This window comes from Onychomys torridus, chromosome 22 (assembly GCF_903995425.1).
Source record: "Onychomys torridus chromosome 22, mOncTor1.1, whole genome shotgun sequence".
NCBI classification, from domain to species: Eukaryota; Metazoa; Chordata; class Mammalia; order Rodentia; family Cricetidae; genus Onychomys; species Onychomys torridus.
Genome location: NC_050464.1, coordinates 8,877,911 through 8,890,652, shown reverse-complemented (window position 1 = coordinate 8,890,652; position 12,742 = coordinate 8,877,911). Strand labels below are relative to the sequence as shown.

The following is a 12,742-nucleotide window of genomic DNA, read 5'->3' as shown; positions in this document are numbered from 1 at the left end:
AGGACACCCAGCAAAAGCTCAGAGATGCTGCCCATGGCGTGTGAAACGACAGAGTGGGGGACGGGGTTGGTGAGAGCAGCAGCAGTCCCGGGGGGAGGGGAGCTGAAGCGGGGCTATATGGGTAGACAGGCAGTGAGTCTAGGAATGGGTGGGGCTTGGGAGATCAGGCTCAGCTGGGCTGGGGGTGGGGAGACAAGACATAGGGGTGAGGGGCTTCAAGTGGTTGGGGGAAGGCTTGGACAGGGTTGGGGCCTTGGACAGGATGGCGGGTGGGGCCTGGTAGGACGGTAGACCAGGTACTGTGGACCGGGACTGGAGCAGAGTGTGGATGGGATGGAGTCCGGGTAGGGTAGGGGTGGCGTGGCTGAGAGAGGCCTTGGGAGCGCTCAGGAGCCACTGCCTCCCCTCCAGGCACCGCAGGGGTGATGATCTCTCTGAGCCGGATCCTCACTAAACTGCTGCTCCCAGATGAGCGGGCCAGCACCATCATCTTCTTCCTGGTCTCCGCGGGCCTGGAGCTGCTCTGCTTCCTGTTGCACCTGCTGGTGCGGCGCAGCCGGTTTGTGCTCTACTACACCACACGGCCCCGCGACAGCCGCCCCATCCGGGCAGGTTACCGAGTGCACCACGATGTCGTATCAGGAGACATCCACTTTGTAAGTGCGCTGGCCTGGCCTGGCCTCCTTCTCCCACACAGGTGTCTGAAGAGGTCCTCCTTGGCCCCATGATCTCAGGCTGCAGGCTGGCTTCTGAACTCAGAGACATTCCATCCTGTGGGCGGTTTCAGCCTTCCAGGGCACCACGGATGGGATAGTCTGTGACCCTCCACCAGCTCTGGCATCCCACATCTGTGGCCCGAGGCTGTCTTCAGCTCCTGTGGCCCACCTGCTAGGACACCCTGTTGGGACAGCAGGAGGTGATGGTGATGTTTTTTTTAGCTATGGCCAGAGAGAAGAGCCCAGGGTGTGTGGCAGATCTCCAAAGCCTGATGGGGGAGAACCCCATGGCCATGAAAGTAGGGTCCAAAGAAGTCCGGTAGATGGAAGGCAAGGGAATCCTGTGATGAATTCCCTTCCGTCACAGCCCAGAGGTGCCTTTCCGTGAGGCACAAATCACCCAGCACAGACCACTGCTCTAAGGGTGGCCTCAATACCCACCCTTTGAGTGGTTGGCTGTATCCTGGGAAGGTCAGTTCACAGTTCTGGAAAGCTAGAGTGCCCTCTGGTGGTTATATCCTGCATACCACCTCTGCTCTCACCCACCTCAGGGCTTGGAGTCACTGATGGTGACTGCTAGCTGGGTGGAGGGAAAGAGGGTGGGTAAACATTGTCCCTTGATAAGGAAGTGCACACAGTAGGCGCTGACTGAATGTCCGGATGACTGTGGCTATACCATTTGCCCTGGGTACCTGGCCCATGACTCCCATCATCCCCTTCCACCCAGGAGCACCAAACTCCATCCCTGTCCAGCAGCAGGTCCCCGAAGGACAGCCCAGCCCATGAGGTGGACCACAGCAACACGGGGGCCTACATGCGTTTTGATGTCCCTCAGCCACGAGTCAAACGAAACTGGCCCACCTTCAGAGGTTAGTATGAGGCACGGTGGGGCTGTCACCCAGGCTTGAGACCGCAGGGGACCCATGAACACCATCCTCTAACACGCCTCAATTCCCCTAGCCCTGCTGTTGCACCGGTACGTTGTGGCACGGGTCATCTGGGCCGACATGCTGTCCATTGCGGTAACCTACTTCATTACACTGTGCCTGTTTCCTGGCCTGGAGTCCGAGATCCGCCACTGCGTGCTGGGGGAATGGCTGCCCATCCTGGCCATGGCTGTGTTCAACCTGTCAGACTTTGTGGGCAAGGTGAGACGCAGGGTGGCTTTGGGGAGCCCCAGGAAGGCTCTGGTCTTTCTGGGGGCAGCCCCAGACTGAGGGTTCATGTGAGTTCTAGGTGGAGAGGGTGGAAGCCATGGAGTACCGGCTTCTCTAACCCTGACCTGTGGAGTATAATAGCCCCTGCCTGGTTTCTCTGGTGTCAAGTGCATTTCAGGCTAGAATCAGCCCCAGTTCTGCTGCTTCATGGTCACTGGTGGATCCTCTGAGGATGCCAGTTGGGCAGCACATCTGTCATACAAATAGATGGGGTTGGTGGCCAGAGGTGGAATGAGACCCCCAGCCACCCTGCAGCTCAGGTGAGCCATGTCTCTTTGTGGCCAGTTTTGCTGTTACTGTGTTTCATGGAGTATGGAGGTCAGGCAAGCATTCGACCACTGAGCCATCCCTCAGCCCCCTCAGAAATGCTCTAGAATCCCCCAGTGAGGTGTTGGGGAGTGGCTCAGCAGTAGAATGCTTGCCTAGCATATTGCAGGTCTCATCCCCCATCACCAGTACTGAAGAGGGAAAAAGTACATGCAATACTTTGCAGGGCCTTGCAGAGTGAGCTGGATGGAGCCACAGGTGCCGGGGGACAGGATGTAGCTTGAGCATCTGGGGCAGAGGCAGGCTCCTAGCTCGGTGGGTGACTCACACTCCCTGCTACCTGCAGATCCTGGCGGCCTTACCTGTGGACTGGCGGGGCACTCATCTGCTGGCCTGTTCTTGCCTCCGTGTGGTCTTCATCCCCCTGTTCATCCTGTGTGTCTACCCCAGTGGCATGCCTGCCCTCCGCCACCCTGCCTGGCCCTGTGTCTTCTCGCTGCTAATGGGCATCAGTAATGGCTACTTTGGCAGTGTGCCCATGATCCTGGCAGCCGGTAAAGTGAGCCCCAAGCAGCGGGAACTGGCAGGTAAGACTCATTGGCCTCAGGGACACCCAGGGCTCCCTCTTGAAAGCCTAATGCCCTTCTAGAAAGGAAACTGAGGCCCAGAGAAGCAAGGGCAGCCAGTGAGTGAGAAAATATATTTGGTCCCAAGGGTCAAGTGACAAGGAAGTTGTAGGTATGAGGACATCTGTAAGTTACATCTTTCATTCATTCATTCATTCATTCATTCATTCACTCATTCTGCTGCTACTTGGGGAGCCTGTATGTCTGGCACTCTCCTGGGCAGTGGGGACATGATGCTGCCCACATTTGCAGGGTTACAGTGCTGACATGGAGACAGCCAATAAACAGAGAGATAACAAACATGTGATATGTTTCACAGTGGTAAGTCCTAGGGGTTATGTTAGTTTGAGAAGTTGGGGGCAGATATAGGGACTGGGGGGCTATGGTTTAAGGAGAACAATCTTGCAAGACTTTACTGAAGAGGTGGCTTTTGAGCAAAATCCTGGAGGAAGAAGTGAGGGAGACAGGTACAGGAAGCTGCCAGGGATGGCATCCAAGCAGAAGGAGCCATATGTGCAAAGGTCCTGAGCACCTGCCTAGGATCTCCCAGTGAGGCCAGGTGGAGGCCAGGTGGACGGAACGGGAGCAGACAGGGATGAGAAGGTTATTCAGAAACTTCTGCAGTGGTCCAGGCCTGAGGACAGGCTTGGGTGGAGGTGGGGGAAGGGCTGGTATTAGAACCTGTCTCAGTGGTTCTCAGGGTTAGCTGACAGATGGAGAGATGAAGTCTAAGAGAGTCAAACTCCCAGGGGCCTCCTGCTGAAGACGAGGCTGGTATTGCCATGGACTGATAGGGAAGTGAAGGAAGGGGCATCCAGGTCAGGTGTGGGGACATACTGAATTGTCCCCAAAAGGAGATAGTTGGAGGCAGGAGGCAATAGATAAAAATGGAAAGAAGCCAGGCCTGATGGGTGCAGGCATGTCATCTAGCTCCTCAGGAGGCTAAGGCAGGAGGATTCCTGATTTGAGGTAAATGAGAACACTTTCAAAATAAAAAAAGTAAAAAGAGGCCAGGAAATGTAGCTCAGTGGTAGAGTCCCTGCCTAGAATCCCCCAGTGAGGGGCTGGGGTGTGGCTCAGTGGTAGAGTACCTGCCTAGACTCCCCCAGTGAGGGGCTGGGGTGTGGCTCAGTGGTAGAGCCCCTGCCTAGAATCCCCCAGTGAGGGGCTGGGGTGTGGCTCAGTGGTAGATAATTGGCTTAGCTTGTGAAAGGCTACACATTCTGTCTTTAAGATTGGAGAGAGAGGGGGGGTGAGAAGGGAGGGAGGGAGGGAGGAAGGAAGGAAGGGGAGGGAATGGAGAGAAGGAAGAGAATAAGGGAGGAAGGGAAGAGAAGGGCAGAGAAGTAGATAAGACCTGAGGGACTCCAGTGAGATCACTCCTGAAGGACCCATCATTGAGACAGTGGGTTTCTAGGGGAGGAGAATCTCACAGGATGTCACAGGCTCTTGGGCACCGACAGTTGTTATCATAGTGCACACCCGAGAAGCCATGGCCACAGACACTGTCTAGCACAGTGTGGCCTCGGCTCCCATGGCCGCTCTGCGCCCCTCGCTCAGGTCGCTCTCGCCCACAGGAAACACCATGACTGTGTCCTATATGTCGGGGCTGACCCTGGGCTCAGCTGTTGCCTACTGCACCTACAGCCTCACCCGTGACGCCCACAGCAGCTGCTTCCAAACAGCCACCGCCAACGACTCCATCCCCGTCGGCCCCTGAGCCAGGCCCACCTCACCCTGCCCACTGCCCAGGGAGGGCTGCTCAGGCCAGCCACCCCAAGGCCTGAGGACCCTCCCCACCCTTGCCTCAGTGCCTGAGGGGTCCTGGCCGCCTCCTAAGCCACTAAAGCCCACCTCGCCACTTCGTTCCAGTTGTCCACTGCAGTTGGAACATGTCTTCACCACCTTGGGCGCCGCCTACCCATGTGTCCTGTGTTTGGTCAGACACCTGCCCTTCACCCGCTACGTCCAGAGGCCCAACCTTTGTCCTGTCATTCAGACTCAAAGCCACCAGAATGGCTGACCACAAGTCTGAGTGACTCCCTTCCTTATGGCCCCACTGTGGGGTCTGCTGCAAAGGTCCCGTGGTTTTCATTTGTTAGGTAGGTGGTACATCCTCATGAGTGTTGGAAATCTTGAAGGAAAGGGATAGTCCCCAGTCCTATTTTCTACCCTTCTTAGATACTTCACACACACACACACACACACACACACACACACACACACACACACACACAGCATTAAGTGTGGAATACTCATTCCTGGGTTTACACAGGTCTCCAGTAGTCATAGCTGCAGAGCTGACCTGGGTGTACCCACCTGAGGTGGAGGACTTCCCCCACGCACCCCGCTACAGCACAGGCTAAGGGTCACACTTAACAGGGAGGTCCTCCCATTTCCTCCCCAGTGCCACTCAACCTATCCATAATGCAGGGACAGCCGAGATCCACTCTTGACCTAGGCCACGCCGCCCCTGTCCATTGAGAATCAAGTAGGTAACAGGACCCACTTGAAACCCTGGCAAATGGCAGTGAGCTGGGGAGTGGGGTCATTGGGTGGGGGGTGGCTGTGGGGTCTCTAGCCAAAAGATGGCTTTTGCTGAGCCAGGACACTTACCTCTCCGCACACTCTGGCCCCAGCCGTGACCACCCTGTACCAACCCCTGCTGTGTCCCGTCTACCTGTGTGTCCTCTGACTACCGCACTGGCCATTAAAGATGGCAGAGACTGCCCACTGCTGTCCCTCATGAGGTGTTTGTGTGGGGAGTGGGGGGAACTGAGCCACTGGGGGTAGGGTGGGGAGATTAAAGTAGGGTCCTGGTGGATTAAGTCTTCTCCTTTGTGATCCCACCTACGAAAGCAGCCCCTCCTGCCCTGAGCTAGGTGTTTTTAGAGCGGATGGTTGGTCAGGGGCCTGTTCTTCGTGCCTAGTGCTGACCATCTGGAGCTTGCACTGGCCCTTAGTGACCATTGGCCCCATGAGGATTCCCGTCTGGTGTGTTGGAAGAAGAGCTCAGAAGGAGTGATTTGGTCCAGGAGGCCGGTTGCTCAAAGCCAGGAATGGAGCCTTCCTGTTAACAGTCTCTCCGTCTCTGATGATGATTTGGAGATTCTGTCTCTCTCCCCTCTTCTCTCTCCTCTTCTCTCTCCTCTTCTCTCTCCTCTTCTTTCTTTTCTCTCCTCTGTTTCTCTCTCCCCTCTACTCTCCATCTCTCTGTCTCTGTGTGTGTGTGTGTGTGTGTGTGCACGTGCACACGTGGTATGCATGTATATGTGCAGAGGCCAAAGACCCCCAACATGTCTTCCCCTCTGCCTTCCTTATCTAGCTCCTCAACGTTTTAGGCTGGACTGGCTGGCCAGCAAGCCCCTGGAATCCGCCCACTACCACCCACTGGCCGTACTCGGTTTTTAAATTGAGTTCTGGGGATTTGAACTCAGTCCTCATGCTTGTATAGCAAACACTCACTGAGCCACCCTCCCAGGACCAGAAGCACCCTTTCACTGTTCCGTCCCTGGAGACCCAAGGAATGGGCTGGGAAAATGGGGCATGGGGGGGGGGCTCAGTTCTACAGCCTCAGGCACCCACATGGTGTGCAACCCTTGTGGGTCCTGGCTGGGCAGCCTGATGAATCAAACCTGGATGGTGGTGATGTCACAGGGGACCACCAGATGGCAACAGTGTGTGTGACTCTTCCCACTCACCACGTTACTCAGTTTCCCTGCTCAACCTAACACTTGTCACCCCACCTCCTTCCCCAGCTGTGATGTAGAAAAGTCCAGAATGAGGGCTGTAGCTATCTGTGCACATTCACACCTGGGGTAGGCGATGGCCAGCGTCCAGTCCGTCAATCTAGCTTCCACCACAGGACACAGAACTGCTGTGGCGCATCCAGATGTGTGCTTGAGCCCACAGGCTGCCGGCCATCCTGCTTGCTTCTCTGGCTAGAGTGGCTAGCCACGGAGGCTGCCCTCCCTCCCTCTGCCCTGAGATCCTGAGGGCATCACCAGGCTTGTTGCTATTCTGGGATGGAACTCAGGCAATTTACTGACAAACTCTCCATCCTGTAGCTCCTTTTTTTTTTTTTCTCCAAGATTTACTTTGCCTGCATGTACCTCTGTACACCAAGTGATCCCCTGTAGCTCCTAATTTTTTTTTCTTCAAGATTTACTTTGCCTGCATGTATATCTGTGCACCAAGTGATCCCTGGTCAGAACAGGGTGTCAGGTCTTTCGGAACTGAGTTACATACAGTTGTGCACTGCCATGTGGGTGCTGGGTACTAAGCCTGGACCTTCCCCAAGGGCAACAAGTACTCCTAACGATTGAGCTAGCTCTCCAGCCCCTAGCTCTTGAATTTTAAACAAGACAGACCACCCCAGCTTCTAGAACTTTCTGAAATGCTTGACCTAGCCCACTCACCTCTGTGCCTAGTAGAGCAGCTCCAGGGTGCACCCTGGATTTTGCCCCCGGCATGTGGGGCTCCTCCAAACCAACCCCACCATCCCAGTCTCCCAAATAAGCCACTCCAAGCCATAGTATTTTTCCAATTAAATTTTTTTCTTTTCTTTTCTTTCTTTTTTTTCTTTTTTATGAAAAAGATCACACAGAATTTGCCAACAAACAAAATTCCAAAAGAAATGTTAAAAAAAATCAGGAAACAGTAATTACCCCCCCCCCAAAACAAAACAAAACAAAACTGAAGTCTGGCTTTTCCTTCCTTCAAGATTGTCTGCTCAAAGCCTCCGGGGACCCCACTGGGGTCTGGCAGGCACAGGGGGCTGGTTAAGTGCTTCGGGCTGAGCTGGGGGCTGGGCTTGGGCCCCTCTGTCTATCTCCATCTCTCGTCCACTTGGGGGGCACATACAGTACACATGGGCAGGGGTGAGGGTGCAGGGGAGTCGGGGGGAGGCATAAAGCCGGTGCTAGACACTCACAATCTAACAGGAAATAAAAAATAATATTCTGCACGTCAGAATGTGTTTTTTTTTTTATAATTTCATAGCTATTTTTCACAGTTTTAAAAAGTTTATATATATATTTATATATATTTATCTTTATATATATAATTAAAAAGTTGACTCCATTTAAAGGTGTATGATACAGGGGCAGGCTACAATAAACTGTACAGGTAACCTTTCGGATCCTCCTGGCGGAGGGGGCCGGGCGGGCCGTGCCGGGCGTGGGCGCGGGTTTCAGCACCATTGGGGTTTTCTGTAGTGTAAGGGTCTGGGCTGGGGGGCCCACCAGGTATGGTGATGCTCCTGGGCTGCCCTCCCCTGCCTTGTTCCCCAAGTCCAGGCTGTCCTGAGAGGGTGGAGGCCGGGCATGCAGGCACCCAGATGCCCAGTGATTGGTGAAGCTGGCTGGCGTTGGGGCCCTCCGGCCCATGGTGGAAGGCTCCGTGCTGGGTGTGGCTGAACTCTCTATACCAAGTGTCAGTTGGGGTCCTTGGAACTCTCCCTCATCTCATCCACAGAATCAAAGTCTACACAGGCCCAGAGCTCGGAAGGCAGCCTCATTAAGCGCATACAAAGTGCTGGAGGGAAGTCCCCTCTGAGATGACCCTGACGGGACAGCAGAGCCGGACCCTGATAGCTGGGGGTGGGGGGTGGGGGTGAGGGTGGGGGAGGTGTCTCAGCATGAGGGCACCAGGGGATGACCAGAAAGGGTCTAGAGATGTGTGCACATGTGCGCACACACGTGCATGCATACGGGCACACACATGTACACACTCGCACTTGCCGGGGCGTCCACCTGGTCACATGCACACGCCCACGAGCACACTGGCATGCACACAACACACATGGTCCCGCGCCATGGCAGTGGTGGGGAGGGGTCTCTGTGGGCCCCGCTGGGTAGGGGGCACTCAGCAGAGCACAGGCACGCCGTCTGTAGAGAAGATCATGCCTGTGGTGGGCTCGTAAGTGCCCGCGAGGTAGTAGAGTCCCTCGCTGTCCTGGTATTTCTTGGTCTTCAGCATCTGCTCATACTGCTCCAGGCCCACCACCAGGCACTTGTGGGACACTGTCTGAACGTCGTTCTCATCCACATGGGAGGACTGGTACAGGGCACGCTGTGGGGACACAGTGTCGGTGTTAGGGACTTCTGGATCAGGGGGACCCCGGGATGCTTTAAGGGTACAGATCTGGAGACTGAGACATGGTGATAGAGATGGAAAGACAGATGGAAACAGAAAGAGACAAAGCAAGAGTCAGCGACCACAGGAGACGAAGAGAGAAACAGAGATGGCAAGAGGAGACGGTACCCCAAGGTAAGAATGGACATAACAGCCTGTGTCGACTGCTTGGGTTAAGGTCCTCATCCTTCAAGCAGCAAGTTCTGAGGACCCGAGTTCAGATCTCCAGAACTCACATAAGCAGCAGGTGGGTGTGTTAGCCCACCTGTAATTCCAGCCTCAGACAGAAGACAGAGACAGGGGACCTCTGGAGCAAGCTGGCTAGTAAGAGCTGGGTGTGATGATCAAGGAAGACAAGACTCCCAGTGCCGACCCTGGGCCTCCACCCACACACACACACACGCACACACCCCACCACAGGTGTGAATTTCCGTATGTGCGGACACACAGAAAAGAAATAAAATGAGAGAAACAGCAAAAGAGGAGGAACGGCCTATAAACGACACGAGGAGGCGCTGAGCCAAAGGCAGAGTCAGTGAGCAGGTGGGGCAGAGAAAGGGACCCCAGTAACTGAGAGCCACAGACACAAGGGGGAGAGACTTGGAGGGCCAGAGCAGAAAGCCTGCAGTCCACCCCATCTGGAGAGCCGATGCCCCAGCACCAGCCCACCGCTGCCTTCTTACCTCCATAAAGTCCTTCCTCTGGCTGGAGGCCCGCAGGGCTGCAGGGAGACTGCGCCCCGACTTCTGGTCCCAGTGCTGGGGGGAATGGATGAGGGATAGCGTTAAGTCTGAGCCTTGTCTTACCACCATCTGAGATCTCAGGCTGACAAGCCGAGGATCTGCAAGCTCCCTTGGACTCAACCTCCCCACTTGTAGGGCCACTGTTTTCAGTATCCAGATGCCCAGCCTCAAGCTGTGTGATGGGTAGTTTTTAACGGTCAATTTGACAACAATCTAGAATTATCTGGGAAGGAAGTCTCAATACGGCGCCCTCTAGGTAGGTTGGGGTGTGGGTACCTCTGCTGGGGATTATCTTGATCTTGTTAATTGAGGTGAGAAGACCCAGCCCACTGTGGGCGGCACTATTCCCTGCACAGGGAACCTGGGACTGTGTGAGTAGAGGGAGCAAGCTAAGCACTAAGCACAAATACATTCATCCTCTCTGCCCCGGCTGTGGATGTGATATGACCAGCCGTCCCAGCAAAGATGGACGGTAACGTAGAACCGCCAGCTAAAAAAAGAAAACCCTTACTCTCCAATGTTGCTTTCTGTATTTTATCACACCAACAGAACCATGGGGTCTGCCTTTCAACAACCATGGATGGGTCTGCCTTTACGTACCAGGGTCTCTCTCAGTTCCCGGCAGGGAAAGGCTCACCTGGCCCTCATGGAACTGTTTGCCCGGGCTGGTCTCTTCCGGATGGTAAAACCACTTCACACGGACCACCATGTTGTTGCCCCACGACTCCCACATGCTCTGGATCCGGCCGATGTAGGGTAGGTTGGGGCGGCCAGCCGACAGGAAGACCGCACAGTCCCCGATTCGGATCATCTCCTTGCCTCGAACGATGGCTTTGTAGAAGAGCTTGCGAGCCTTGCCCTTCATGCCTCGCCGCTGTGGGATGTGCCAGTCAGGGACCAGAGCCCAGCACTGTGCCCAGCCCCATGAAGTCTCATGCCAAAGGCACCCCACCAGCCAGGCCCTGTCTGGGCCAGCCTGGATCCCCTCATCCTGCACCTGAGCACCTGCCACCAACCCTGGGTGTCTGCACGGAAAGGGACGCCTTAGCTTGAGTTTGGAAGCCCCAACCCCACCCCGAGTTCACCCACTGAGAGCTTATTGGATGACCAGCTGGTGGCGCTACTGAGGGAGTGGAGCCGGTAAGAGCTGGTGCCTAACCAGGAGGAAGCAGGTCACTGGACGGTACAGCCTTAAAGGAGCTCTCCAGCCTCTGTTTCCCCGGAAGCCAAGAGATGAGCAGTTCTGCCACACCATTGTGCTCCTGCTTTAGCCCGGACCCAACCAACCGAGCCAGAGCCAACGGATGGACACAAGGAGCCATAAGGAATGTTTCCTCTTCACAAGTCATCTCAAGTGTTCTCTCAATGCAACCAAAGCTGTCTGCTACACCCCTCTTCTTTTAGGGGCAGGGAGCGTACGCATGTGGGCATGTGAGGTGCAGGTGTGTGGTGGCCATAGGTGTCTTCCTTCTTTGCTCTCCATCGTATCTATTTTTTTTAAAAACGTCCTTATTTTGTTTATGTATACATGTCTTCGTGAGTGTATGTGCACATGTGTGTGCAGATGCCCGTAGAGGCAAGAGAAAGGTTTCAGATCCTCTGGAACTAAAGTTACTGGCGTTTGGGAGCCACCAGCGTAGGTGGTGGTGTTCAAACTCTGGGCCTCATGATGGACCTAAATGCTTTAGCAACTCTGAGCCTTTCCTCAGCCCTTGGCCCTTTTTTCTCTTCTTCCTTTTTTTTTTTTTTTTGGAGACAGAGCCTCACTATGTAGCCCTGGCTGGCTGTCCTGGAACTCTCTATATAGACCAGGCTAGCCCGGAACTCACAGAGCTCCTCCAGCCTCAGCCTGCAAAGTGCTGGGATTAAAGGCACATGCCACCCATTCATGGTGCCACCTTGTTTTTTGAGATAGGATCTCTCCCTGAACCTGGAATTCATCAATCTGCCACTGAAAACTCGGGAGGGATGGGAGAGGAGAGACGGGCAGGCAGGGAAGGGGCAGGCAGGGAAGGAGGGGAGGGATGGAGGGACGTGGACAAAGAAAGTGCTCCCTTCCCAAACAGGTCTCATCCTGACACTACTGCCTCACCTGAACCTAGGAGCTGACACCACACACAAGCCAGGGTCTCCCTGAACCCTGAGGGAGGTCACCAAATACCCCCCCAACACTGTCACTGTTAATTCCTGACTCCTAAACCTATCAGGGTGTCATAAACGTGTAGAAAAGAGCTTCTGACCAATGGGGACATCTCCTCAGAGCTGTTCACACAGCCTGGGAACCCTGGTCTAGGCACATGGCTGCCAAGAACAAGCCCAGGGTGGGCCCGTGGACAGTGAAACCCCACACACGAGCCTGGCTACCACTAAGAGTCAGTTACAGATTGCCCCCAAAGGCTCTGGATTAGGTCATGGCTGTCCAGGATGGGGTTCACTAACTAGGTCACTAAGGTTAGTAGGTACTTAAGGTATGCCCTCAAGGGGATTCAAGGCCTAGGACTCTCTTTTTCTTTGCTTCCTGGATATGGTATGGGAAATTTATTCCCATATATGCCTCTCCACTATGGCACCCAGCACTTGGCCAGAGACTAAAGACAATGGTGTCTAGCACTGGTCCTGGAGCCCGGATGGCAGAGTGCTCACCATGCACACACAAAGCCCTGGGTTCCACCCTCACTATGCCATAAACTGGGCATGGTAGTACATGCCTGTAATCCCAGCACTCAGGAGACAGGCAGAAACTCAAATTCATCCTTGGCTATGCACAGAGTACTTTAGCTAAGTGACACACTGGAGCTCAGGTATGGGGTGGACTGTTCACCAGGAGGGACTGTTACCATACTCCACACGGAAGCTTCCAGAATAGCTGCTAACAATACCCTCGACTGAGACTTGCATGTATATGTGTACCTTGCCCCATATATATTGCATGTATGTACACACAGACACATATGACTTTATTCCTGTGTGCAGTGTTCATGTGTCTATGGTCCATTTATAATTGTAACTTTTCTCATTGCTGACCAAATACCTGACAG

General features: G+C 54.5%; 2 protein-coding genes across 12 annotated transcripts in view; one reads left to right on the top strand and one right to left on the bottom strand.

Moving 5' to 3' along the window:
• The window catches only part of Slc29a4 (solute carrier family 29 member 4), a 30,740-nt gene extending 25,183 nt beyond the window's left edge, over positions 1–5,557 (top strand). For 4 of the 5 annotated variants that reach the window (XM_036172679.1, XM_036172677.1, XM_036172675.1 and 1 more), the window contains 5 exons: positions 412–656; positions 1,444–1,585; positions 1,677–1,864; positions 2,547–2,787; positions 4,404–4,692. In XM_036172679.1, coding sequence (XP_036028572.1) covers positions 412–656; positions 1,444–1,585; positions 1,677–1,864; positions 2,547–2,787; positions 4,404–4,546 — 959 coding nt within the window. In that variant the 3' untranslated portion in view covers positions 4,547–4,692. Of the gene's footprint in view, positions 1–411; positions 657–1,443; positions 1,586–1,676; positions 1,865–2,546; positions 2,788–4,403 lie in introns of all 5 variants that reach the window. The other variant, XM_036172678.1, reaches the window with a different exon arrangement.
• A 2,292-nt stretch (positions 5,558–7,849) lies between these two features.
• Tnrc18 (trinucleotide repeat containing 18) overlaps positions 7,850–12,742 on the bottom strand; it is a 97,748-nt gene continuing 92,855 nt past the window's right edge. For all 7 annotated transcript variants that reach the window (XM_036171501.1, XM_036171500.1, XM_036171503.1 and 4 more), the window contains 3 exons: positions 10,342–10,578; positions 9,645–9,719; positions 7,850–8,898 (listed from right to left, as the gene is read on the bottom strand). In XM_036171501.1, the coding sequence (XP_036027394.1) occupies positions 8,692–8,898; positions 9,645–9,719; positions 10,342–10,578 (519 nt within the window). In that variant the 3' untranslated portion in view covers positions 7,850–8,691. The remainder of the gene's footprint in view (positions 8,899–9,644; positions 9,720–10,341; positions 10,579–12,742) is intronic.